Here is a 27526-nt window from a genome sequence, read left to right as displayed (position 1 = left end):
ATTGAGTGCACTGACTTTATTGAATGTTCACGAATGTTATGGTCAATGGTCAATCCATGGTCAAACAGCATAAAAAAAAAAAAACCTCTGCAGGTATACGTGCATTTTTACCTGTATTTATTATGGGTTAAATTAAAGGGTTAATTCACCCCAAAATGAAAATTCTGTCAGTAATTACTCACCCTCATGTTGTTCCAACCCCGTAAGACTTTCGTTCATCTTCAGAACACAAATTAAGATATTTTTGATTAAATCTGAGAGCTGGATCACTCCTATAGGCTTCTTAAGGGATCGAAACTGGCCGTCCTAAAAGTTATGAAAGACATCGTCAAAATAGTCCGAGTGACTACAGAGGCTCAATCGTAAGTTTATCAAGCTACGAGAATACTTGTTGTGCGCAAAAAAACAAACAAAAATAACGACTTTATTCAACTATTAATTTCCTTCTCTGTGGGCCTCGAGATTTCACGTAGTGACACTGCGCAACGGTTCTGTCTTGTACGTCACGCATCACACACATGACCAGTGTCGGCCAATAGTGAGCCTACGTGTGACGTACAACACAGAAGCTTTGCGCAGTTTCTTTGTTTTTTTTTTCTCGGTTTTTTTTGTGTGTTTTTTTCGCACAAAAAGAATTCTCATCACTTGATCAACTTAAGATTGAGCCACTGTAGTCACTCGGACTATTTTAACGATGTCTTTAATTTTTCTGGGCCGGCCAGTTTCGATCCCTTAAGAAGCCTATGGAGGAGTGATCCAGCTCTCAGATTTAATCAACAATATCTTAATTTGTGTTCCGAAGATGAACGATAGTCTTACGGGGTTGGAACGACATGAGGGGAAGTAATTACTGACAGAATTTTCATTTTGGGGTGAACTAACCCTTTAAGCACCTGTCTGATCACAAGCAGTTTCTTTCACTTCTATCCTGAAGGCTGACTGAATTGAGTCTAGTAGACCCCTACCCAAGTCTAGTTGAGTCCAGTTAATTTTTAAACTGAAAAATTTGATATCAGTCATTTCCCTAGAACATCTAGTGCCATTTTGTTGCTTAACTATTCACTATTGCTATACATACGTAGCTGACAAACTAGAATTATCCTAAATAGCTGTTCTGGGTAAGCCACTGTTATGAACTTTTTCAGTTAGTCATATTTTTTATATTTGCATACAATATTAAACAGATGACTTATAGTATGTGAATAGGCCTGTTGTATCTTCTAAGCACTGTTATACTGTAATGCATATGTTCTCATGGTTATTTCTTATTCCTCTTATAGATTTTGCTTGCATGTTCAGTAAATAAGGATAATGTTTCCTGTACAATACACCAGAGGTTCAACATGTTCTGGGCCTGAAATACTCTTTCTATTTATGTTATTATAGCGTTTCTTATAAAACTGTGTTGTCAAATATAGCCTGTTTAATCTTTTAGGTTGCATTTTTTTTAACATGTTTGTGTTCTGAAGAACATCTATTCAAACCCTACTCTGTATTGGAATAAATTGCAGATTTAAGAACATTTTAATCTCTGTGGAGTGTGTATGCATTTCTCATTTTTGCTCATGCATGAAATAAAAGGATGAAAGGGTAGTCTTGCTCCCATGAACCAATGAACAGATTTTGTTTGATATTGGACTGTTTCCTTATTAGAAATTCTGTTGACAATAAGTAATGCTGGACCTACATGTCAAGAAGCTCTCATTAGAGTATTAGTTAAGTATCAGTAGACTGTTAGATTAGGGCCCAGGTTAGTACAATAAGTTGCAGTTATACTTATAGCCAGTAGAATGACTGTGCATGGGACCATCAAAAAAAATGTTAGCAGATATTAATACAATGATACAGTATGTTGAATATTACGGATGATCAGAGGCTGATTTCAGAGGTGTTAGTGAGGCCAGCAGGGGGTGCTCACCCTGTGGTCTGTGTGGGTCCTAACGCCCCAGTGTAGTGACGGGGACACTGTACTGTCAAAGAGCACCGTCCTTCGGATAAGACGTTAAACCGAGGTCTTGACTCTCCGTGGTCATTAAAAATCCCAGGATGTCCTTTGAAAAAGAGTAGGGGTGTAACCCCGGCATCCTGGCCAAATTTGCCCCTTGGCCTCCTAATCATCCCCATATACTGATTGGCTTCATCACTCTGTCTCCTCTCCACCAGTAAGCTGGTGTGTGGTGTACGTTCTGGCGCAATATGGCTGCAATATGGCTGCCGTCGCATCATTCAGGTGGATCCTGCACATTGGTGGTGGTTGAGGAGATTCCCCCTTCCATATGTGAAGCGCTTTGAGGTCCCAGAAAATGTAACAAATTATTATTATTATTATTCTTATTATTATTATTATCATCAACAGACCTGGGCCCAGTTGTTTAAAAAAATTAATCTGGATCCGAATTGTGTAGATCTATGTTTTGCTATCCAGGATCAGGTAATCCATCTTACTTTTGTACTGGCTAAAATATGATTGAATCACCTGATCCAGATAAACACTTTTTCAGATTACCAAATCTGGATTAGCAGTGCTCCAATTACGGTTAGATTTCACAATAAAGGCTGTTATGTAAAGAACAACAGGTACAAGAGTCAATGTGGGGTCACTTTGCTTTATTTGAAAAGATAGAAAACAACAAACATCCCCTTCCATTTTCAATTTCCTTCAAACAATCAGACCCCTACGGGGGCACTAAATGGACATGGTGATGGATCAATTTATGAAATGGGAGAAAAATCATATATTTGAATGCTGTTGCGTTCTCTTGGTAGAAACTTTGCATTTAATCGCAAAGATAGAGTAAATGCAAAGTTTCTTAAGGGAACACAAAACATTTGCAAGAGAACGCTAAAACATTTAAATATTTTTTTTTCCTCCCATAACCATGTCCCGTTAGTACGGAGCCCCTAAAGGGACGTGGTGGTGGAAACAATTTTAGGATGGGAGAATTTTTTATTTTATTTTTTTATCTTTTGCGTTCAACCGAGAAACTTTGCGTTCCCTCGCAAAGATATTTGCGTTCCCTCGCAAAACCTGTTGGCAGCTCGGACAGACAATTCCTGTTTAATGTCCCGCTGGCAGTGTTTCAGAGCTCCGTACGTCAATGGAGCGTTTCATAGTGTTTGAACTTGGACTCAAATATAAAGAAATGCGGTCAGTGCTTAACTCAAGCAGTTCAGTGAAGTTGGCAATACACATAGGTTATTCGAACTTCCCGGATCAATATTCTTGAGCTAAACGTTGTTAAAACACAGACGACACCTATTTACAATCACAGTAACCTAGACAACGAGCTACAACCCAATTCTCCTCAAAACGAGCTTTAGGTCCGGACCAAAGCAAGTGAACTATTGGACTTTCCTGATGTGAATACACCCTATGATTCACACCTGCCTTGTTTGGTTCGATTGAATCGAACTCTAGTTCGTTTCCCCCCGTGGTGCGGACCTTTTGGGAAGGTGTGAAAACAGCAATCGAACTCTGGTGCGGACCAAACAACCGAACCGAGACCCAGCTGAAGAGGTGGACTCGGTACGGTTCCAAACGAACTCTGGTACAGTTCGTTTACGGTGTGAACATGAACCGACCCAATTGCAAGAAAGCACTGCGCCTTTGAGTTAACAGGCTTCCGTAGTCTGAGATTTTGGCATAATGGTTTGTGTTATTGTTGTTCAAGTGCGAAAGAGAATTCCATTCCGGCGCGCTGTCTGGCCACACGATACTGTTGCGCGTCTTTCTGCGCGTCGTGTGTGCATCATTGGAATGGAATGAATGAATGAGTGTGTGCATCAGGGCATTCACATACAGAGCGTTCTCTTTAGTCTAATCGCGCATAGATGCAAAAAAAGCTTTTGCAGTTCATATAATGTAACGATAGTTACAATACAAGGATGATGCTGCGTTAAACTGGACAAACTTAATCGCAAGCGTTAACATTGACAGCACTTGTTAGCAGTATATACAATAAGAATCTCATTATTTGAATGTGTGAACATAGCCCCTCTCTATGAATGAAAACTTTATACCTTATCCTTCTTCTGCGCAGTTTCTTCATATTGCGTTTGTACAGAATAACACAAAATTAGTAAAATAACAAATATTGCAGTACGAAATATCTCCATGCTGAGCCTTTTTTGCACTTCATGATTTCCCTACTTGAGAATCCTTGTCCAATGAATGGACGACCTTAGCACACGTGTGGTTTTGTTTACAAATTTTGGTTCACTTGCAAAAAGAGCAGTGTGAAAGCGAACCGTACCAAAAAAAAAAAAAAAAATTGTATTTGGTCCGGACCAAAGCAAGTGAACTATCGGACTTTCCTGGTGTGAATACACTCGTAACTACTTTCGACTGGTTCGTCCCTGAGGATTGTGCCAATATGTATTGTGGTAGATTTTTCCCCCACACATCTGATTTAGGTTGAACCAGGTGTGCTTGACACCTGAAAATATTATACTCAGTTGAGTTACCTCTGAACACGCGGGTTGACGCCTAAGCCGCAGTCTAACCCCGCCTAAGAGTCTCACAAAGAGTCGAACGACGTCTCGCCCCTAATTGAACACTATCACTTGGGAATAAGGTCTCTAGTGTTCTTAACTCACTCCACACTATCACTTGGTAGTAAGGTCTCTAGTGTTTCGCTAAATAACTTGCTTCCCTAACTAACTTGCTGCACAGCAATAATAAACAGACAGACTTCATCAAATGTCCTCTAAATGGTTTAATCACGGCCGGGAGAGTTCTCAGAGCAGTTCTCCAGAGAATCTCCCCCAAGAAGAAGAATACATCACTGCTGGAGGATCTCAGACAAATTTCAGAGAGAATCCCACCAGTAAACACGAATACAACAGTTTTTATAGAAAAGGAGAATGGGCAAAAATGACATGAAACATTACAACAATTTTCCCACAATTTGATTGGTTCTTCATAGACAAGACCTCTTGTTACTTCTTAGTTTCAAGTTTAGACATCTGTCTAGTTTTATTTCCCATATTTGTTATTTTTAAACACACACAACCAAAGTCACGAGTTTACAGTGATTAAAAAAAAACTTAAAAATGAAATATATTATTTCTGTTTGATATTGACAGCTGTTTGGGAGATTATTTTATGGATATACTTTACTGTACTGAAAGGCTTAATAGGTATAATGTCTACTTATTACTTTAACGGTTAAACTAATCAAGAGCAAAATAAAAAATATAAATTGGTGTATATATTACATGATATAAATGTTGTATTTTTTGACCAGTTTTAAAGTTTTATTACATTTTTGTTCCTGAATCAGCTGGGACCAGGATAATCCGGATTTTTTCGGATCAAAAATCTTACTACAAACTGACGATTTGATCCAGATCAAAAGCAAGACTTTTTTTTTTGTTTTGTTTTTTTGACCAACCCATTTTCAAGATTTGATTCAATCCAATAGCCGAAATCAGATCAGATTATTTTTGAACAACTGGGTCCTGGTCTTCCCTCTGGTCGGGATCTTCGATCTCAGAAAGCCATGGCAGACGGAGAACAGCCCTCTTTCGACATTCTTTTTGAATTCATGCAGTACCAAACAGTAACTGTGGCAATGGTGATTAAAAGAAGGACTGTTCTAACAATGGAAAGAAGAACAAAAGTCATCATCTGATCTGCGGAATCGGCACCTGAAATAGGAAAAATTGTAGGTAAAGTATTAACACATCGTAAAAGTGCCACTCCCACTCCCCATTCATTCTTGAAAAACATACCTATAGTGTCCAGTTTGGTTCCGTTCCCGAGCAGCATCTCCCCACATGCAGCAACAGCACAGTAGTAAGTCCCAGCATCAGACTGACTGAGCTCCTTCTTAGAGAAGCTGTAGACGCATCTACGTGCTGTAAACCCGCCTTCAGACATCCAATCACACTGATCAACACTCGTTCCATGTGCCCTAATAACTCTTGGATGAGATTCTTCTGATTCATGTATGAGCCAGTACACGCTGTGGTTTCCTACACAGTTCTAATTTAAAACTGTGCATGCTAGATTCACTGAATCTCCAGATTTTGAAAGATTTTCAATGAAAGCGTGTGGTTTTACAACAGTGTAGCTTTTTAACCCTGTATGAAAAAAGGTTATATATTCATGAAGAACGCATATTAACCAAATCAAAATACGTATATCCTGAATTTCATTATTGAGCAAGTTTTATGTAAGACATCATGAACTACTCATTACTCAACTATTATAAATACTCATTATATTAAAAACAATTCAATTATAGGTAATCAAAAAATTACCTTCAACTATCAACTCTGTGCCTTCGACGAATTCCATTACGTTGGAATAAGCGCTTCCACAGTAGTATGTTGCAGAATCGGAGATCTGTATGTTTCTTATCACCAAATGATGCACACCGTTTTCATTCATCACAGAGAAGCGTGAATTATTCTCGAAATTATGGTAAAACCTGGCCTTATTATCATACTTGTAAATGGTGGAGATGAGCCTGGGATTCTGTCCAGGTTCGTGCTTGTACCATGAGAAGTGCATGGCTATTTGGCTCTGGTAAACGCAAGGTAAATGAATTGTTTCTCCCGGTTTAGCAAACACAGATGGGTTATTCAGGTGTGTTGCAGTACGACCTAAAAGAAACATGAAAAATAACAAGCAAAAATTGTTTAGCTTAAATAGCTAAAGTAAAAACATTTAAGTTTTGACATTAAAGACAGTTCAACTCACCAATTAGAAAGAGAAGGAAAACTCCAAAGTTGATCATATCTGGATGGATTTATTCTATTTCTAAACGAGTAGAAAGCAGGTGAGTGATGACTAAATGAACATCACCGGAGAAGCAATGAACGATGTGAGCGGATGTGTTGTGTTTGTCAAAAAAGTGCTGAACCAGATTTTTTCCCCCCCACTGACCTTTTCCTACAGACTTGATTTCATATTATATTTTTTTACTCCTGAGACATAATTGCTCACGAGTAACACCAGTTGCCACCGTCAGTAAAGACTGTTTACATGTGCAATTTAAATAGGTTTGAAATAAATCTGTTTCTGTGCAATTTAAAGTAAATAGGTTTAAAAGAAGTATGTTTCTGGAAAATTACTTCTCAAAAATGTAAAAGACAAAGGCAGTGTGCTAGTTGTGGTTTTCTGCTGGTCATGCGGTAACTTGACCTTCTTAAGTTCTACGTAAGTGTTTCTTAATTACACAATGAAGAGAAATAAACATGTGATCACAAAAGTGTGCTGTCATCAAAACTGCGATCTGACAGCGTGTAAATGTGTGAATGTCCAGCATCTCTCGGCAATATTGTCAGGTGGGTCTGATATTAATCGAGCTCCTTTTAAGAAGCTACATTAAAACATCAATGAAGATCTGCTCAGAATCAGATCTATAATGACCACAACAAAAATCACTCACATGCACTAGTCCGACGATAGTCTTGTGGCTTCAGACACACACACACGTGTATCACAAGACCACAAGTGTGGCATCTGCCATAAACACCTTTTGTAGTTTGAGTGAACTGACTTTACGGTAAATATCTCAAACAGACACCGTCTTGCCAAAATCCCTTTTATCTTTTTGAATAGCCTGAAACATCATCACTTAATTTAAATTTCTGCATGATACCTCACTGGTCCGATGTCTGACAGTTTCATAGCAATAACTGTGTTAGTTATGTCCTGTAAAAGTTTGAATTTCTTTGTTTTAAACTACTAAGTAGCTTCATGTCTGTTCTGATGGCAAAATAAGTTTTTTTTGTTGTTTTCTTTTGTACTCATCTCATCTTGTAAAATATCTAAAGGTGCCCTAGAATGTTTTTTTTATTATTTTATAATGTTTTTTAGATCAAAAATAGTAATAATTTAGAAATAAAAGGCATTTTTCCTAGCCTGATTTTAGCCTCTGATTTGAACACTCTGTTTGAAGGGGCGTGTCTGCTGTGTGTAACCTCTGCTGTGATTGGCTGACATGCTTGCATATGAAATAGCTATGTATTACATGTGAAACTCTCTCGAATAATTTTACTACAGCTATTATACGTTTTTACTATTACAGCTATCGAGATTAACGAATCGTGAGATGTTTTTAAAGTATTTAGATTTATTCTCATCACATAAAATGTTGCCGTGATGAGCATTGAGCAGATGACAGTCTGTTGATCGCGAGAATGAAGATCTTATCATTGCAACGCAGTTTCTGCACTCTCTTTAATGCTTTCACCAATGCAAACACGACCATGTAAATACAGTAAAAGAGCTTAGTTGTGCAGTGTAACGTGCGTCATTGAATTCATAACGAGTTTGGCAAGTGTCCAGATAAACTCGTGCTGTGGAAAGATTGTTCTTTGATCGCTTTCTGTATATAATTTATTCACAATTTAAATACTTTTTTAAAAGAAACGATGTGAAGATGATATTTTAGTCACTGGCTTGACTTACTGATGCATAAACAGTATTGAACGATTTTGAGAGAAAGATTACCTGTCTGAACTTGAACAATTACACATCAGAAAGTGTTGCTTGGTAGCTCGATCCGAGGACAGCTCTGTATTGGCCCAAGTTGAGGAAACAGTCGGTGAAATGTTTGGAAATTTCCAGAGAAAATAAAATTAAGCCATTGTTTCTTCAGAGGCTCGGATGAGTGAACTAAAAAATACTTTTGTGTTCATGTGTACATCCAAACACTGATCAACCGCCATGCTTCGGCTGCGCAGTTCCGCCTGTCATTGAACATGGGCTGGCATATGCAAATTTTTGGAGTCGTACATACATATTAATGATCCCGACTGTTGCGTCACAGTCGGTGTTATGTGGAGATTCGCTTATTTTTCAGGGGTGTTTTTCAAAAACGAGATTTAAGTAAGAAGGAGAAAACAATGGTGTTTGAGACTCACTGTATGTCATGTCCATGTACTGAACTCTTGTTATTTGACTATGCCAAAATAAATTCAATTTCACATTCTAGGGCACCTTTAAGAATTTTTATGTCTGAAGTAAAATCCAGTATGGCATACTTAATGATGGTTTCATCAGAATTGGTATTTTCTAAATATAGTTTGGAGTTTTTAAATTAATATTAAAAAAAATTGTGCAAAGAATGAATAAATGCGAATGAAAAACAATTCCATGAATGCACACATATTACCAATCCCCAATTTTGCAAAATTTCTTTTTTAAGAATAAAATTAACCCTTTAGTGATAATACGCATAATTATGACCAATTATTTTCTTATCTCTTTGCAACCTTAAAGTCGGCATGCATGAAACAGAAGTTGCGGTAATCTTTTCTTCCCTAGTATTTAGACGTATTTCTCAGTGAAAAGGCTTCTCAAATAAGAAAAAAAAAAGTAAGGAAGAACTTGATTTTGTCTGTGGGGAATTGATTGGATGGTTGTGGTTTGCTATTGGTTGATCTCATGTGAGTGACAGGTTGTCCCGCCCTTGAACCAAAAAACACATCATCAGAAAAGAGATGATGCTGCAAGTGAACCAGGAAGTTATTTTAATCAAAGATTATGACGGCACGTTATTTAATTTATTTTTTAAATAATTATGTGCTTGACCATTTAAAACCATCTAAATACTGCGATATTCCATAAAAAAAAACAAAAACAAGAATTGTCATTTTTTAGTTCATGGTGACTTCAACATCATCTCCATCATACATAATTATGATAATTTTCTATCTAACAACTATCATCTGGGTGATTTTAGTGGTGCAAAGCATTCTGTACATGTTATAAGAAACATTTGCATTAGCATTAGCATCAACCAAGTGTGTTATCTTATAGACCCACCCACCATCCAGCAAAGTGTTTTTGTAGACAAAAGGAGGGTGCAGGCTATGATTTTAAAGACCACTAGGGGGCCACAGTGAGGGATGGCAGACTTGAGGGATGGCATGAGGGATGGCATACTCAGACTTGCTAATTAGACGCTTTAACTTGAACCCACATTTGTAATACAATGGCTTGATTAAAAAAAGGGGCAAATAAGAATGCTGCGAAAATTATTAACATGTAATGCATACTGAAAAAAATACTCTCCGCCCACACTAGCATTTTCAAGCGTTTTCCAAAGGTTTCTCGTCCACACTGAAACATCGGTAAACGCTAAATTCACCTTCCTGTGCATGCGTAAACCCTCGTTAATAAAAACGCTGTCTCAGTGTGGACGGAAGGCCAAAACGGAGAGAAAAAGATGCGTTTTCAAATGAAAACGTAGTGTGGACAAGGGCTAAGGTAGGCCTACACAGTGGGTTCATTTAGGCAAATAATTAACCTAATAGTGACATCACTACTCTCTTGTATAGATGCAATAGCAGAAAAGATCAATTTACAGGCTGAAAATCATGAATAGGCCTATACATATTATTCATTGACTATTTGCAGATTTAATCCATTCAGGAAATCCCAAACATTTTCAGAGCACTGAATAAAAGAAGACTTAACATGGTGCCTTCATCAGTATATATTTTCTATTTGATTATGTTCTCTGTAAAGATTTCTTGTATCACAGGTCTATATTTTTTTCAGGGGTAAAAGCCACTCCTCCTTCTTATATATAAAACACATTGATATCGCCCACTTAATTTCCTCTTCAACTCTGGTTTGACTCAGTGCACAAATGTTACGTATTTCAACAGCAGCATTATTGCTCTTTGGGACTGGTAAGATTTATCTACTGTAAACTACATTTCTATGATTGGAGACATGTAATAAAATCTTTGGAGAGTTATTAAAATGGGGAGAGATTTTAATGTAAAAATTATGTTTTTGTGGTGTACTATGGCTTTACTTCTTTTCTTTTTACGTTTTTCAGGTTTTCTCCAAGTAATGTTTTCTATAGCAAGTATGAATGCTCAGCCAGGACAAAGTGTCACTATGTGGTGTGCACATGATATCCATGTTTCTGGAGACCTGTACTGGTTCAAACAAACAGACGGTAATGTACCGATTACTATTGTGCGCATGATATACACCGAGAGTCGTCAGAAGGTAGAGCCAAATTATTCCAACACTTTCACAAAAGACCAAATTGCCATGCATCTGTTCAGCAAAAGCACAACCCTAACTATTAAGCATGCAAGTATTTCGGATTCTGGCTTCTATTTTTGTGGAGCTATGGGATATCACATGAAATTTGGCAATGGAACCAGGCTTGAAGTGAAAGGTAATCTTTTTTTTATCTCAATATACTCTCATGTTTATAAAATGTTTATAGCTCTTTTTGTCATAAATAGCACATGTTGAAAAACACCACAGTTTACATACCATTGTAAATGCCACAATGGTAAGTGACTCATACTGGCCAACTGTTTTTATATCAGAGAAAAAGGGTGAAGGAACCTCAAAAAAGGGTATGTTAATCATTTTACTTTCTATTAAGTTGAAACTGCATGTGATTAATATCTCAATTCATGGGGGAAAAAAATAATTCTTTGTGGAATCACTAAGTGGGGTAATAAATATTGTCAAATTGAAATGTCCACTTTTTTACAGATGATGAGAAATCGCCTGTATCTACTGAGGAGTGTTCTAGAGACATTTTTTTCATGCTGACCCTGCTATTTGGTGGCATCATTTTTTTTACATGTATTATTTCTCTCCTTTTGGCGATTATCAGGCAACATAAAAGGCACAAGCATAAAAAGGGTATAATATTTACACATGGTTAAACAGATCAATCACAAATCAAATCACAAATATAAATGTTAATCACCAATGTGGAATGAATTCTTCAAAAAAATATATTCTCAACAGCAACTGATTTTCTTTTTCTGTGCTTTGTGACAGCCGCTGAATGTCAAACACAACAGCACGATGACAAGGTAAACTCACAGACTTCGATTATGTTACAGGCTAAATAAAACAAATTCAAAATATCTCAAAGTAGAAATGAGAACAAGCAAATCTCTGTCTTTGTTCTGTTTCTTTCTAAAATCACTTTCATTGTACTCTTAGTGGGACACTGATTTTCTCCCAGATCACACTGGTTTCTTTGACCCTTTTATAAAGAACAAGATGACATTAAAGAATTGATTGGAAATGAATAACTGCTATGCTTCTCCATGTTGGGTAGAAATGCTTATGATTTTGCCGACAATACATTTGCATGTGTTCTGCCATTTAGTAAATTTAGTTGCACATTAAAGAAAAAATATATTTGTGTTGTTGGTATTAACAATTGTTTTGATTCTGATTAAACAATATGTGACCCAGGACCACAAAAACAGTCACATGGTTACATTTTTTTTTTAATTGAGATTTATACATCATCTGAAAGCTGAATAAATAAGTTTTCCATTGACATATGGTTTGTTAGGATATGACAATATTTGGCCGATATACAACTATTTGAAAATCTGGAATCTGAGGGTGCCAAAAAATAGAAACATTGAGAAAATTGCCTTTAAAGTTGTCCATTTATGCCCGCTATTCACGCACAAAAAATAAATGTTTTATATATTTACGGTAGGAAATTTACTAAATTTCTTCATGGAACATGATCTTTACTTAATATCCTAAAGGTTTTTGGCATAAAAGAAAAATCGTTCATTTTGACCCATACAATGTATTGTTGGCTATTGCCACAAATATACCCGTGCGACATGTGACTGGTTTTGTGCTCCAGGATCACACATTATTTCTAATTCTGTTGGCTATTGGACGTGAACTGTTGCTCTTCTTTTGGCTGTAAAATTTATTTAGGGCAAAAAAAAATAAGGGAAACAGGCTTGAGAATCAGATTTAAGACATCATATGATGAGTTTTCTTTTTAGAATTTCTGATTAGAATCTTGAAAGACATTTCTGCTTCTTTGCAGGAAAATGATTCAGTGGAATATGCTGCGGTGTATTTCTCAAACAAGAGATCCAAAACGGCAGGAAGACACACTGAGTACTCAACTGTTGTTTACACTGACACTACTTGAAATATAAAACAACCTCAAACTTATTATTTGTAAATTAACTATGGTTTATTATCAACACCTGAACAATATCACAGTTTCTTTTTTAATTTATTAATTATCGGAGATCAAATGGTTAGGTAGAAAGAGACTTCAGAGACTTCAAGTCAGGATAAAATCAAGTTTAACAATTTGTGCGGGTCAGGTAAAATGTATCATGTAAATTGTATAATATAATTCAGAAATGATCAATTAAAGACATGTTCATATACATAAGTGTCAAAGATGCTTTTGTAGTTTGTAAAGTTGATTTGGAAAAATGTATTCTCAAAAGTGCTATGGGGAAACTATGGGGAGCTAAAGCAGCAAAAAAACACATAAAATCAATATATCTGATCAATAATGAAACTTCTTGTTTTGAACTGGCAACATGAGCTATGGAGTTGCCAGTTGATTGACAGGTTTGTCATAGTTTGGTGTTGGTATAAGCCACACCCCCTCATATAAATAAAGCACATTGATTTCCTCATTTTAATTTCCTTGTTGGTTCTAGTCTGATTCAGTACAGCAATGGTTCATATAATCATTTCAGCGCTGTTGATCTGTGGCATGGGTAAGCATTACTGCACTATAATTGTTTCAGTCATGCAAGATAGGAATGAATAATTCTAGATTAATTAGCAAACATTAGGTATGATTAACGCAGCCTTTTTGTGTGTCATCAATCTATGTGTTCTCAATATTAATATAAAGTTATTTGTTATCCCTCTGTGGGTTTTAGGTTTGCTCACAGCTACAGCATCTCAGACAACCAATATGTCAGCTCAACCAGGAGATAATGTCACTATCTGGTGTCAACACACCTTACAAACTGGAAACAACATGCAATGGTTCAAGCAAACAAACAATACTGCACCTCTTAGTATTGTATACATGATGTTAGCTTACAAACTTGAAGTAGAGCCAACATATTTAAATGGTTTTAAACCAGACCGTCTTGTGATGTCTCTGAACCGCAAAAACAGCTCTCTAAGTCTTTTAAATGTGGATATTTCTGATTCTGGTCTGTACTACTGTGGTTGGGGCAGTTGGGTGATCACATTTGGTGATGGAACAAACATAGACATTAAAGGTAATCTTTCTTTAGCAACAGCATATTGTTGAGGAACTGCTTGCCCACATTCTGTACTGTATAGTATAATAATATAAACATTTTTTTTTGCAAAGTACAGACATAAAATCTTATGATTTACAGACTTGCAACACAAAGTTGTGTTGATTTTCTAAATGACTCATACATGTGTTTTTTAATTCTTCATTTACTGCATAGAGAGGAGCGTTACACCACTGAAAAATGAAACTTACAAAGTTACAAATAAAGGTGTTTATCATTTGCCTTTCTTTACCACGCATTAACATTCATAATTTCAGTACAATTATGCTTTTATCTAGACTGTGTTTTGTTTGATTAAAATGTGATTTACTTTTAACAGATCTTAAGAAGAGTCCAGTTTCTGAAAAGTACTGTCCTGGAAACATCTTTTATAAACTGACCTTTATTTTTGGTGGTATTGTTGTTATTCTCATCATCATTCCTCTCACACTGTTCATTGTTAAGATCAGAAAAACACAGGAAAAAGGTAATAGTACATCTATTTAGTTCAAGATACTTAATTCCAGTGTGAATGCTTTCACATATTGGGTGTGTGAATGGCAAATAACTGTGTGCTGTGAAACAATTTTAGTAGGATTCTGTGATATAATGATAAAAACAAATCAGCAAGTGTATTTAACAAATTATAATGGAAAAAAAAATCTGGTTAAAAAAAAACAGCTAAATGTCTGTTTCTCTTCGTTGTCACAGATGCTGATCAGCATGTAACACAACATCATGAGGTAAATATTCCATAAACTTATTTGATTACACAATGTAAAAATTAGATGCAAAGCATATTTCACACAGAAGTCCTCTGAGGTCTGCAGCATATTTGTAAATATATAGATAAGCATACATATTCTTGTAGAGTTGCAATTAAAGATCAGATTGACCCGTGTACAAAAAGATTTGAATGTGTGCGTCTCTGCTGTTTAAAGGAGTTTCAAATATCTGAAATCTATAAACTGACTTTTCTAATATCAATGTTTTAAAATATTTCGGAATATTTTGGCATTCTTCAGGCGATTTTAAGTTTCTTACTTGATGATCTTTTACATACGGACTGCAGGCCTGCTTCTTTTTTCTGTTTAGTACCCATGTTCTTTAAAGGACTACATGGTTTAAATATTTTTGTAAGAATCCAGATCTATAGAACAGAACATTATAACATATAAATATGATGTATTCTTAAATAAAGTAAAAAAATCTTGGCTATAAAGTATTTTGCATGGGTAAAATTATCATGCGTTTTGAGAACAAATCAGGAACAATTTCAGTTTAATTCCACTTTTTCTTTCCCTGACTATTTCCCGAATACCCACAACATCAGAATTACCATTGAATAATAAAATAAACAGCAGTAAATGTAGTTTGATGCTGCTATAATTCTATTTTATATATGATAACCTTATAAAACACACAGATTTTCACAGAAGTGCATTTAAATTTTATTTAATAAGTGAAAATGATTTGAATTTAATAAGTGAAAGATTACAGTAGCTCTGTTGTTAAATGCATCTTTGGATCGGTTGCAGGATCCTCATTCAACATTGTATGCAGCTCTACAGTTCTCAAAACAGAAACCCAGAAGAGCAGCCAGACATGCGGAGGATACAGATGTTGTGTATTCTGCTATAGTCCAGCAATATGGTCCAATATTGTAGCCTAATGTTGTGTTTGCAAGCTATATTTTTATCAAGACTTTAATATTTATATGCTAATGCCATACATTTAAAGTGTATGTGGGCTCTACAATGTTGAATATTTTTGATGCAATAAAAGTTGTGAAATCATGTGAAAGTTCTACGAAGAACTTTATTTTAGATCTGTTTATATACTTTCTCAAGAAGATATAACCAGGCCCTTGCAGAAGAGGCAGGGGTTGTGAATGAGATCATTTCCTATACAGACCCTGACAGGAAGAAGCTGTTCAGTGCAGAATGAGACGTGCTGAGGGGAACTTCAGCGGACCAGATTGCAAAACTAAAAATTAATTGTTATACTTACTGTATATCTATACACACATTTCAAAACAATGTAGTACGTTGAGAGCAGCAGCTGTATAGCCTGATCATGATGAACATTTTGATATACGCATGACAATTTATTAGCAGAACATGCTTTTAAAACAAAAAAATGATATGTGTAGACCACGTAAAAAAAAAAAAAAAATCTTATAAAGGTTTTCTTAAATGTCTGCGTGGTAGTGGGTGTGCATCAAACCTGTGCATCAAACAAGTGTATCACAGTTTGACTGTTTTCCACTCACCAGACTGACCCCCGGCTCCTCTCTCACACCCCTCACTGCAGCGAAACCACACATTCACACTACATGCCTTTCACACTACTTTCCATAACCACAGACAAAATACCCCTTGTTTATAAGTGAGGTGACAAGTGAACACATGAATAAAAAGAAGATATACTTGAGAATTTGATTATGAAACGGTAATAAAAGTACAAAAACTTTTAAATTAAGATGCAGATCTTTGTCAGGAATGAAAAATTCCCAAAACACATGGCATATTATTATTATTTTTATATTTAATGTATATACAGTATATTTTCTTGTTGTAGTGGTTTAAAATACTGCAGAATGCATGCAATGCTCCAGACAGACTCTGAATGCAAACTAAAGCTGAAATGTGTGAAGAATTTAAAAGGTCAAATGACATCAGAAGACAGGTGACATTTCAAAAAAGGTCCTTCAAATTTCTTACTATTGTGTATTACAGTTTTTTTTCGATTGCTAAACGACAGTGAGCACAACTGGAGCTACATGTGCAAAACTCTAACTAGTCTGCACTACCAACAGTCCCCTGAGCTAAACAGTTCACATCACCTGCAAAACTCATTCCAAGCAACACAACTCTTAACACATGGCTCAAAAAAAGGCTCAGTGCAGACAAACACTATGCACAACCCTCACTGAGATAACACACACTGTCACTCAGAACACACTGAGAGGAAAAACACTAGCATCAAACACCAAAACAGAAAATACTAACTTTTCATCTTTACAGTTTGAACAATTTCAGTGACTTCATACAAAGTAATATTTTCTTCAAAGAAAAGAGTGACATTCTTTCACATGATTTATTTATATTTTTAGAACATAACAATTCTTTAATGTAAATGAAAATTAGCAGTTTGCTTCAATAGTCTGTAGTAATTTATGGAATTACAGTAATGAGAAAAAAAAGGTAGAAACTGTAATTACTTCCCATGCTGATACTTCTCATGCTAAAAAATAATAAAAGAGAAGTAAAAATAATTATGACGACACTAAATTCAAGACCACAATGGTTGTATATAACTCATCTTCTTGCATTCAGATGCAGTGTATTGACAGCCTTATTTTAACAAAAACAAAACAAAACAAAACAAAACTTTTTTAATTGATTTCTGTTGGATTTCAGGGAATGTCACTGTTCCCCTATTGTATCATTTCCCAGGCCAAGCTCATTAACCCTAAAATGCAATACGTAATTCAAAAAAACCTGCGAAAAATCAATACGTACAATGAACGCTTCAAATTAACAAAGTACATTGTGACCTATTTTTACAGACTTTTCATTAATATTTCTCTTAATGCATAATACATTTTGTACCACTGTGCAATACTGAAACTTGATTTCTTTGCTTTTATGCAAGCACCATTATTTAACTGTCATATTGTGCTTTAATATGTGTTAAAGGCTACATTTTTTCACAATGCACTGTTAAGGTCTGCAGCTGCATGCATACCACACGTTAGTTCCTTTCACATGTTGACTAATGGTTTAGGAAACCGACTTATGCCCACTAAATATATATATAAGACAATGAATTCAATCCACAGAGCTTAGGTTGCGGTCACCCTTTGTTTCTGAAAGTAACATAGAACAAACAAACAACCTTAAGCGTGCTTACGTCTCTGTGGGTAAAAGTTTCCATACGTCCTCTTATTGCAGTGAAACCCAAGAGTCAAAGCAAAGCACAGACAACTGTGATCTGGCTTTATAAACTGTGATCTGGCTTTTTATTAATATAAAGAACCTTTATATAATCCTGAATTGTCATGCAGTGGTTCCACATACAAAAAAAGGGTATTGTACTTTAACATGCAAACAGATCATTTAAATATAAATATGCTGTTATTTTCATTAACATAGGAAAATAAAATTGAAGTATTGTGACATTTAGGGGAACTGATGAGAATATAAATGTGCTGTAATAGTTTGACAAAAGGGATGTGTTGTGAGTCTGTGTTTTTCTATTGACTGCACATAGGGGGCACTATTTCATTTTTTTAAATGTTTTACACTTACAGGATACTATTGTTAGAGGTCATGTTAGTAGACTTGATTTGCGTTCATTTTTTTAATTAGGCATAAAAAGCATGCAAAGTGTGTCAAACATCCATGCAAGGCTGAATTATCTGGAATAGGTCATGTCTGGATGAGCTAAGAAGAACTATGACAAAAACTATACACTAGACTATAAACTATATACAGTCATTAAACATAATTTTGTGAGTATGATGTTTTTAGGGGTGCAATGGGTCGCCATTGATCCATGATCCATACTGATCAGACCCCACGGTTATGTTAACGCAAAGCTAAATAACTTATTTAAGTTTGGTAATTAGACCTGTTATGACATATTTGTGACAGGTTGACAGGTTATGATTTCTTGGTTAAGAAATGTCAAGTTGTCATAACAAAGACATTTTTTGTCTTTGTTAATGTCAGGTTGTCATAACAAAGACATTTCAAACAATGTCAACTTTGCATTAAAAGTGTCATAATTTACCGAATGACACTTAATGACAACAGTCATAAACATTCATAAAGACTCCTTCATGTTCATGACAGGTGTTATGTCATGTTTATGACAGTGTCATGTCAGTCTTATGCACACCCCTTCAAAAAAAGTGTTACCCAAATCTGCTGCTGTCATTAAGGTTAATCAAACAAAACACATCTTTAACAAAGATCAATCTATATTTAATTTATACAGAGAACACTATAGTGTTATTTTTTTATACTACTGTTACACCCGTTTCACACATACTCTGTTTGCAGTGCATATATGCGTGGCATATTTTTTTCCCGTACCCATGTTAACAGGTTAGAGCTTTCACACTGCACGCGGATGCGGTCCGGCGATCTGTTGCAGGTGCGGTGCGTATACAGCAGTGCAGCGATCGTTTATACGCACCGAGTCTATTTTTGCTGTGCTGCAAACGCTGAATTAAAGTGACAGCGCATAGTTCGTGGTCAAAATGAACACAAATTGACATGAAAATGTAATAAAAAAATGTTTAATCATAAATGCATTTAATTACATAAAATGTAGTAATCTCACCATAAATGCATTTAATTACAGTAAATACTACTATTTTTCACAGTCATCTTTTTACTTTAATACCGGGTAAAGCACGGAAAACTACAATTTACTTCAACAAGGCGACATAATGAACGACACTCGTCTCATTCGTGGAGGTGGAAAAACAAGTTATTTGTGACATGCAAGATTTATTGTATAAAGTTTTATTACTGACTGTTCACTTGTCTTTAATAATGAATAATTATTAAAAGCTAGATTTTTGCTATGTTATCAGAGTACTTAAGTGGGCTTTAAGTAATAAATAAAAAGCAAAGTTACATTACGTTTTTTTTTTTTTTTTTTTTAATGATCCGATCCATGACTTAAAAACCGTAATATGATCCGAACCGTGAGTTTAGTGATCCGTTGCACCACTACTGGTTATCAATATGGTTGAGAAAATAACACTGGACCTGTTTTTTTTAATTCTGTGCTTGCTGTGTAACAAAGAAAATAAAAGGTCAATACTGAAAATTAGAGTTCACAAAGATTAAATATTACCAGTTGATCATAACACAAGATTCACAGAGACTCCAATCATAAGCATAAGAGCAAAAGACAAGCCACTTAGCATGCTATACGTCTTTGGTCAGACAGCCTGAATGGAAAAATGACAACACCCAATCAGACCCATCATCTAAATTTAGAAAAACAAGGCTTGACTCCTCTAAACCTAGGCGTTTCACACCCACACGTCTTACAAACGCTCAATAAGATGTTACCAAATGCACAGAGAACCTCAACTATGTTAAAACTTCTGATATTTTTTCTACTCTTTAGGACAGGTGTGTTTGCTCTGGAAGAGAGATTTGTTCCGCAAAGTTAAATCTTACCTTATATTTATGTTATTCTGATCTGCTCTGATGGTCCAGCTTGTGCTTTTTCTTCTCAGGCTTCATCACATCTGCTGCTGTCGTTCAAAAGAAAGTCCTGGAGACCTTCGCTGCGGGTGAAACTATAACTTTAGAGTGCATGTTATCTGAAGAGCAAGAGAACTACCTCTCCTGGTTCAAGCAATCTCTGGGAGAAGCTCCAACATGCATCCTCAGTCTCTATGCTGATGCTTTAACGCCAACGTTTTATGGAGACTTCAAGAACGACACAAGATTGACAGCTGTAAAGAAAAATAATTATTTTACTTTGATTATAAAAGACTTAAAGCCATCAGACACTGGAATCTATTACTGCGGTGCTCGTGACTATGATCATATAACTTTCGGCAATGGGCTGTTTTTAAACTATAAAGGTAAGTAAACCTAGCAAAACTATAAAATTATATAATGTATATACAGTAATGTATAATCCTATTCTAATTTTAGGGGTAAAAACAAGACAACATCACATTAAGCAGTTTTTGTCAGCAGTGGACTTGAGTACTTCTGTAAAGGAGCACGAGTTTAACCCAGGAGACTCTGTGAATCTTCACTGTACTGTTCTCACTGAAAGATGTGAGGGAAATCACAGCGTCTACTGGTTTAGACATGAATCAGGAGATACACATCCAGGAATCCTTTACAAGCATGGAAACAGAAATGATCAATGCAATAAGAGCTCTGAGAAAGATTCCCATACACAGTCTTGTATCTACAATCTCCCCAATCTCAGTTTAACTGACGCGGGGACTTACTACTGCGCTGTGGCCATGTGTGGAGAGATACTTTTTGGAAATGGAAGTAGGCTTGAAATTGGAGGTGAGAAAATGATTTATATACGATACATTAAATCATCTTAATTGCAGTTTGAATATTTAGACTTTTTTAAATCTTAGAACCAATTTCGGAGTTGGCCTGGACTGACTTAAAGGTCACAGTTTTGGTAGTAACTAATATATTGTGCTTGGTGATCATCGCTATCCTTCTATGTAAGAGAGCACAAAAACGACAAGAAACATTTTCTGGTAAGCCATTTGCATTTTAAGAATATTGAGACAATATTGTATGATCATGTTGATTATTAGAGCATTACTGACAGTGATTATATTACATAAAAATAAAAAGTATAACTGTCCAAAAGAATTTAAATCAATTTAAAACAAAATGTTGATTTTATCATTGAGAGGTTTGATTACTTGAGTACTTACTGCAAAATACACATACGTATAACATACCAAAATGTGTAAATATCATGTCATAACTTAAAAGAAAGCATATTGTGCATATTCTTTGCAGAAGCCCAGCCGTTACAAACAACACTATCTTCGTCTCCTGCTAATGAGGTAAAATTGAAATATACTACATTGCTTTGTTTTATTAATTTAGCTATGTGTATTGAGTACTTTGGTGTTGGTTTTAGGGTGTACCAGAGGAGCTAAGCTACGCAGCGGTACATTTCCCTGGAAGAAACGCAAACAGACACGAGACTGAAAGAAGTTTATGCACAAATGTAGTATACTCAGCTGCTAGAGATTACAGTAGTAAATAATAATTCTGTGATATAACATTTAAATTAAGGTTGTATTGCCCTATGTGTTCATAAGTTGTATCTGATGTATCTTAATGCTGTTGTGAGCTCTAATAAAACAAATGCCATTGTCTTACAAAAACTTGATTCTATTATCATCCACAGCAAGCCTACCAGTTACAAACACTGAATGATTCCTCAAGAAACTAAGTTTTAAATTCATTGGTGGAAAAACATTTCATAAAAAGGTATTTCTAGTTGCTGAGAGCCTTATTCTTTCACAAAGAATTGTCTTATATTAGTGAACTTGTGATCAGAGAATCAAAACTGAAATATTGCAATTTACATTACTATGTTTATGACTAAGAGGGGCAAAATGCAACTGGACTAAACATATTCAATGTGTGGCCCTCAATAAAAATAAATCTGCCCTCTTTGTTCATGGCCACTCAGTTAGACTAGCAGGGGTTTTTTTTTTATATACACTCACCTAAAGGATTATTAGGAACACCATACTAATACTGTGTTTGACCCCCTTTCGCCTTCAGAACTGCCTTAATTCTACGTGGCATTGATTCAACAAGGTGCTGAAAGCATTCTTTAGAAATGTTGGCCCATATTGATAGGATAGCATCTTGCAGTTGATGGAGATTTGTGGGATGGACATCCAGGGCACGAAGCTCCCGTTCCACCACATCCCAAAGATGCTCTATTGGGTTGAGATCTGGTGACTGTGGGGGCCATTTTAGTACAGTGAACTCATTGTCATGTTCAAGAAACCAATTTGAAATGATTTGAGCTTTGTGACATGGAAGTAGCCATCAGAGGATGGGTACATGGTGGCCATAAAGGGATGGACATGGTCAGAAACAATGCTCAGGTAGGCCGTGGCATTTAAACGATGCCCAATTGGCACTAAGGGGCCTAAAGTGTGCCAAGAAAACATCCCCCACACCATTACACTACCACCACCAGCCTGCACAGTGGTAACAAGGCATGATGGATCCATGTTCTCATTCTGTTTAAGCCAAATTCTGACTCTACCATCTGAATGTCTCAACAGAAATTGAGACTCATCAGACCAGGCAACATTTTTCCAGTCTTCAACTGTCCAATTTTGGTGAGCTCTTGCAAATTGTAGCCTCTTTTTCCCATTTGTAGTGGAGATGAGTGGTACCCGGTGGGGTCTTCTGCTGTTGTAGCCCATCCGCCTCAAGGTTGTGCGTGTTGTGGCTTCACAAATGCTTTGCTGCATACCTCGGTTGTAACGAGTGGTTTTTTCAGTCAAAGTTGCTCTTCTATCAGCTTGAATCAGTCGGCCCATTCTCCTCTGACCTCTAGCATCAACAAGGCATTTTCGCCCACAGGACTGCCGCATACTGGATGTTTTTCCCTTTTCACACCATTCTTTGTAAACCCTAGAAATGGTTGTGCGTGAAAATCCCAGTAACTGAGCAGATTGTGAAATACTCAGACCAGCCCGTCTGGCACCAACAACCATGCCACGCTCAAAATTGCTTAAATCACCTTTCTTTCCCATTCTGACATTCAGTTTGGAGTTCAGGAGATTGTCTTGACCAGGACCACACCCCTAAATGCATCGAAGCAACTGCCATGTGATTGGTTGATTAGATAATTGCATTAATGAGAAATTGAACAGGTGTTCCTAATAATCATTTAGGTGAGTGTATGCATATGTATTTAGGTTCAGGTGACGCAAAAATAAGTAACACACATAAGTTTCACTTTTAAGCAGTGTAAGGCATTTTTGTGTGTGACTATAACACACAAATGAGCTTATCTGAACCAGATGAAGTAGAATTTCACTTGTTTACTGATGATAACGCTTGTCTATTTAGCTCCCCCTGCTGTTGAGAACCAAAATTGCAACGGTGAAGCAGTTTGTATTAAAATGCAGTTCAAGAACTAAAATGTTTTCAATTCAGCGTCATGCATATTACATTTTTATGGGATCTCCTTCGAAGCTTCCAGATTGTATAGTTTTTAAATATTTATTTTAATTTATTAAAACAAAAATAAATGTCCTTTATTTATTAAAATAAACAGAAAATAGTACAAACTGTTTGTAGTGGTTGTTTTGAAAAAGTATTAGATATTATGCAAAACATACTACTTTTAGCTAAAGTGTTTGTATCAATAATGTGGGCCTTTTACCTCCAGAGAGCAAGGCCCTCCTCGCCACCTCGCACATTTATATGATTTTTAGGTGAAACAAACCACTTTAATATTTTATTTTCCCACAAAATCTTTTGATTCAACATTGTTCAATTAAAACATAGGCCTATAGGACTATATATTTTTCTGCAATCATATTGAAAAGCACATGTTCTATATAGCCCCATTACATTATCTCAAAGGAATTTTTTTTTTTATATGTCATGAACTATAGAGAACCCTGTCAAGATGAGGCTATTAAATGTTAATTAACAACTGTTTTTATAGCCTAATAATACTTTTATAATAATAATAATGTTCAAATAACTTAAAGTAAAAATAATGAATATGTAAAATAGTCCATTTGTTGCTAAATGATCCTCTCTAGAATTAATTTTTCTCGGTAAATACATTTTATGGCCACTGAATGGCTTTTCTGAGGTAGATGTAACATTATGTAAATGTAACGGTTGAAACACTGAGCGATTAATTGAGACATTATACATTTCAGTGAGTTGTACTGGTTCTTTCAACATACCTTCTTCCGATGTTCATGTTTGTTTTGTGCTGTAACAAACAACTAGTAAAAAGTAGGCCGATCTGTTGAGGTCATTGATCTCGAGGAACCGGTCCTGTCCTTCCCGCTGCTGAGCCTCTTGTCTGGTGCAAGAAGAGCTTCAAACTCAAGTCCACGACGCTCCAGTCCGAGTCTGACAGCAGGTGAAACGTCTCCTCTCCGTAACCAAGTCAACATATATAGATATATTACCACACAGTGCCTACAACTTGTATAAAATTGTATGTTTTACATTTCATATTCACAGAAGGAAAGACATTGGTTTTGCTGGCAATATGTAATAAATTGTAATTGATAAAATAAAATAAAAACTTTTCTACATCACAAGATGGAAGAGTTCAAGAGAGAAAAATGAAAATTGGCCTATGCACTCTTTAAACTGAATCTTAAACCTAAATTTAAATTCTAACATTGACCTATTTCCTATTCCTAAAATTCCACAAAGAAAATTAAAAAAGACTAAAAGAATAATTTTACTTTGCAGATGTTAAATGTGATTGATGATTTTGCAATAATAATGTAGGTGCAGGAACATAGACAGTGCAGGAAAGGTTCAATGTCTTTTATTTTGAAATGGTCACTTCCGGTTTATTGACACGTCAAATGTGTATGGTGCGTATTTACCATAGGTATTTACCTGTTAGTTTTGCTGAGCATGTAATTCAATGAAGGGAGGGGGTATAGCTGGGATGCTCATGCTCACTTTCTGTTGTTCAGTTTAATTTTATTTCTGTTTATTTTACGTTTTCTACCTTACTGTCTTCATTCAACATGTTGCTTTTTATGTCAATATTGTAATTAAAACCTCCTGAGCTTGCATCGAAACACATCATGGATTTATTCCCACTACTTAGCCTCTCAACAAATACTGGATGGTGTTACAAATAATAAAATGATTGTTTACAAACTTTCTGGGAGGCTGTTAACTAATATCTGCTCCCATAGGAGTTGATTTATGTTTCTGATTTATGCAGGTCGTGTCTGAAAGCTTTAATTGTTTGTTTATTGGTTAAAATGAATGGAGAATATCTAGTGTTTTTCCTTGGGTGCTCAATATGTTCCGACTGGTAGTTTTAATCACTACATAATAGTCTATAAGCATTTCGTCAATGACATCCACTCAAACTCCACCAGTAATCCTAGGTGAACAGGTGATGTTGCTGTTGGCACTGCCAGACCGACACCACGCTGTGCCCCTGTATTGGCCAGAGATTGAGGAAACTGCTCTTTTATTAAAAATGTGGGTACTGCTGACTGTACTACTACTAATAATTATTATTATTATTATTAGTCATATTAATATAATCACAACATTTTTGGGCCAAATTGTGCAGCCTTACAAGTAGTCACAACAAACCTGGTGTTTTACCAATTTTATTTTTTATTTTTATCGTGCATCCCTAGTTGTTCCTGATATCAGCATGTTCACCTTTTGTTGTTGTTTTTATTACAGGGACCAGATGCCACTTGTGAGTCCTGCTGACTCAAACTTTCACACGAGAACTTTTTTTGAGAGCGTTGTACCATCATCAGCAAGCTACACTGGACGGATATTCTACACGAACATGGTAAAATAAGCTCCATCACTGACTACTGATGGAAGGGCAGTTTTTTCTTTAGAGCATGGAAAAAGAAAACAAAATGACAGGTATGTTGAACAGGAACTGTTTCAGGAATGGCACAACGGTGTGTGACTGTACAAGTCTCTGTCAAGTCTCTCTCAAAGTTTAAATCAATATATTGTTTTATGTGAATGAGTGGGCAGGAGGATGTTCACATCATTTTTAAAGCAAACAAGATCCAGTTCTTAAAAGTCTTGTGAACAAGTATTCAGTATGGGTTTTATGGCCTTATTTCAGTGACTTCAGTGATTTCAGACATTTTCTCGAAACTACAAACTTTTACATACTCACATATTATTGTAGCTGAGTTTTGTGAGACAAAGTTGCAATTGCGTGTTATAGAGTCAGAATTGCAATGTATAAACTCCTAATTCTGAGGGGAAAGTCTTTTCAGTCTTTTTGCAATTGAAATTTAGATAAAAGTTCATATCTCACAATATAAGATTATTCCATGGCGGAAACGAGCTTCCATAAGTTCAGCCCCACCTACTCATTAACATAAAAATTAATTTTAAAACTTAAAAATATTGCGTGAGCATTAACAAAAAGCTTTGCAGTTTAGAAACGTTTAGAAAATATATATTTGTAGTATCTTTGTTCACATTTGCATTTTAATATTGGCAGTCTTGCCTCGAGATTGTAAATAATAGATAAAAGTCTCAAAATGGCTGCTCAAATGATAAATCAAATGCTATTTTATTTCCTCATTCGGGGAAGCATGAACTATCAAAAATCGAATTAACTCATTCGTATTTGATTTTTCATTTTCATTATCAACCCAGTATAAACTTGTCATGAAAAACACTTAAATGCAGAAAGGCACAGTGCTTACTAAAAATGGATGAAAATATTTGACAAATTATCAATGTGCATTATTCAAAGATACACTTCTTGGTATGGGATTTCTTTTCAAGCGGATTCCCATTCACTCAAGGAACTCTTTTCCTTTTTATCTTTCTGTACGTAGATAATATCACACTTGCTTGCATAAAAATTCCACGTTTCTTGCATTACCCAACGTCATGCGTGTGTAAGTTTGTATGTGTGCATGTGTGTTATAACTAAATATTCCTCAAAACACCTCAGGCATAAGAACACAACTGGAGTTGAAAACATTAACATTTATTTATTGATTAAGAGGTTATACATTTTATGATAAATACGGTCTTTTATTGTATTATTGGCAAAGATACTATGATTCAAATTGCATTTCTATACATAAATACAAAATCTGAGGTAGGGCCTCAAGGATTTATGAGATTTAAAATAAATTATGCCTTTTCATATATGTTTATTTTCCTCTTTTTATACATTTTTCTTTTTTCTTTTTTTT

At 35.6% G+C, this 27526-nt stretch overlaps 4 protein-coding genes across 4 annotated transcripts; 3 read left to right on the top strand and 1 right to left on the bottom strand.

Annotated features, from left to right (window-relative positions):
* Window positions 1–5385: 5385 nt before the first annotated feature.
* Window positions 5386–6867, bottom strand: nitr9 (novel immune-type receptor 9). The gene is given in 4 exon segments (XM_056259093.1): window positions 5386–5649; window positions 5734–6084; window positions 6265–6609; window positions 6707–6867. Coding segments are annotated over 4 exon segments (948 nt in total). The 5' UTR covers window positions 6744–6867; the 3' UTR covers window positions 5386–5434.
* A 3714-nt stretch (window positions 6868–10581) lies between these two features.
* On the top strand, window positions 10582–13031 carry nitr10a (novel immune-type receptor 10a). Its single transcript, XM_056259092.1, has 5 exons — window positions 10582–10653; window positions 10806–11156; window positions 11227–11343; window positions 11486–11814; window positions 12810–13031. Exons 1-4 carry the CDS (start codon window positions 10611–10613, stop codon window positions 11659–11661), a joined length of 687 nt encoding a protein of 228 aa, XP_056115067.1. The 5' UTR covers window positions 10582–10610; the 3' UTR covers window positions 11662–11814; window positions 12810–13031.
* A 151-nt stretch (window positions 13032–13182) lies between these two features.
* si:ch73-266m14.1 (uncharacterized) lies at window positions 13183–16034 on the top strand. The gene is made up of 6 exons (XM_056259091.1): window positions 13183–13506; window positions 13675–14025; window positions 14224–14274; window positions 14387–14533; window positions 14758–14789; window positions 15585–16034. The coding sequence occupies exons 1-6, from the start codon at window positions 13464–13466 to the stop codon at window positions 15711–15713; spliced, it is 753 nt and encodes a 250-aa protein (XP_056115066.1). The 5' UTR covers window positions 13183–13463; the 3' UTR covers window positions 15714–16034.
* A 4031-nt stretch (window positions 16035–20065) lies between these two features.
* nitr12 (novel immune-type receptor 12) lies at window positions 20066–21940 on the top strand. The gene is made up of 6 exons (XM_056259213.1): window positions 20066–20204; window positions 20312–20665; window positions 20739–21110; window positions 21188–21316; window positions 21588–21634; window positions 21712–21940. Exons 1-6 carry the CDS (start codon window positions 20135–20137, stop codon window positions 21838–21840), a joined length of 1101 nt encoding a protein of 366 aa, XP_056115188.1. The 5' UTR covers window positions 20066–20134; the 3' UTR covers window positions 21841–21940.
* Window positions 21941–27526: the final 5586 nt, after the last annotated feature.

This window comes from Rhinichthys klamathensis, unplaced genomic scaffold, assembly GCF_029890125.1.
Source record: "Rhinichthys klamathensis goyatoka isolate OS25496 unplaced genomic scaffold, OSU_Roscu_1.1 h1tg000165l_1, whole genome shotgun sequence".
NCBI classification, from domain to species: domain Eukaryota; kingdom Metazoa; phylum Chordata; class Actinopteri; order Cypriniformes; family Leuciscidae; genus Rhinichthys; species Rhinichthys klamathensis.
The sequence above is the reverse complement of the archived record's forward strand: the minus strand, read 5'-3'. Positions and strand labels throughout refer to the sequence as shown.

What these genes read in the sequence shown, in the direction of transcription:
- nitr10a (XM_056259092.1), top strand. Translation starts at nt 10,611, where the DNA reads ATGTTACGTATTTCAACAGCAGCATTATTGCTCTTTGGGACTG. An exon ending in AACCAGGCTTGAAGTGAAAG is followed by an intron (nt 11,157 to 11,226) that starts GTAATCTTTTTT and finishes TGTCATAAATAG; the next exon opens with CACATGTTGAAAAACACCAC. An exon ending in TGAAGGAACCTCAAAAAAGG is followed by an intron (nt 11,344 to 11,485) that starts GTATGTTAATCA and finishes ACTTTTTTACAG; the next exon opens with ATGATGAGAAATCGCCTGTA.
- si:ch73-266m14.1 (XM_056259091.1), top strand. Translation starts at nt 13,464, where the DNA reads ATGGTTCATATAATCATTTCAGCGCTGTTGATCTGTGGCATGG. An exon ending in GCTGTTGATCTGTGGCATGG is followed by an intron (nt 13,507 to 13,674) that starts GTAAGCATTACT and finishes TGTGGGTTTTAG; the next exon opens with GTTTGCTCACAGCTACAGCA. An exon ending in ATGTAACACAACATCATGAG is followed by an intron (nt 14,790 to 15,584) that starts GTAAATATTCCA and finishes GATCGGTTGCAG; the next exon opens with GATCCTCATTCAACATTGTA.
- nitr12 (XM_056259213.1), top strand. Translation starts at nt 20,135, where the DNA reads ATGTTACCAAATGCACAGAGAACCTCAACTATGTTAAAACTTCTGATA. An exon ending in ACGACAAGAAACATTTTCTG is followed by an intron (nt 21,317 to 21,587) that starts GTAAGCCATTTG and finishes TATTCTTTGCAG; the next exon opens with AAGCCCAGCCGTTACAAACA. An exon ending in CTTCGTCTCCTGCTAATGAG is followed by an intron (nt 21,635 to 21,711) that starts GTAAAATTGAAA and finishes TGTTGGTTTTAG; the next exon opens with GGTGTACCAGAGGAGCTAAG.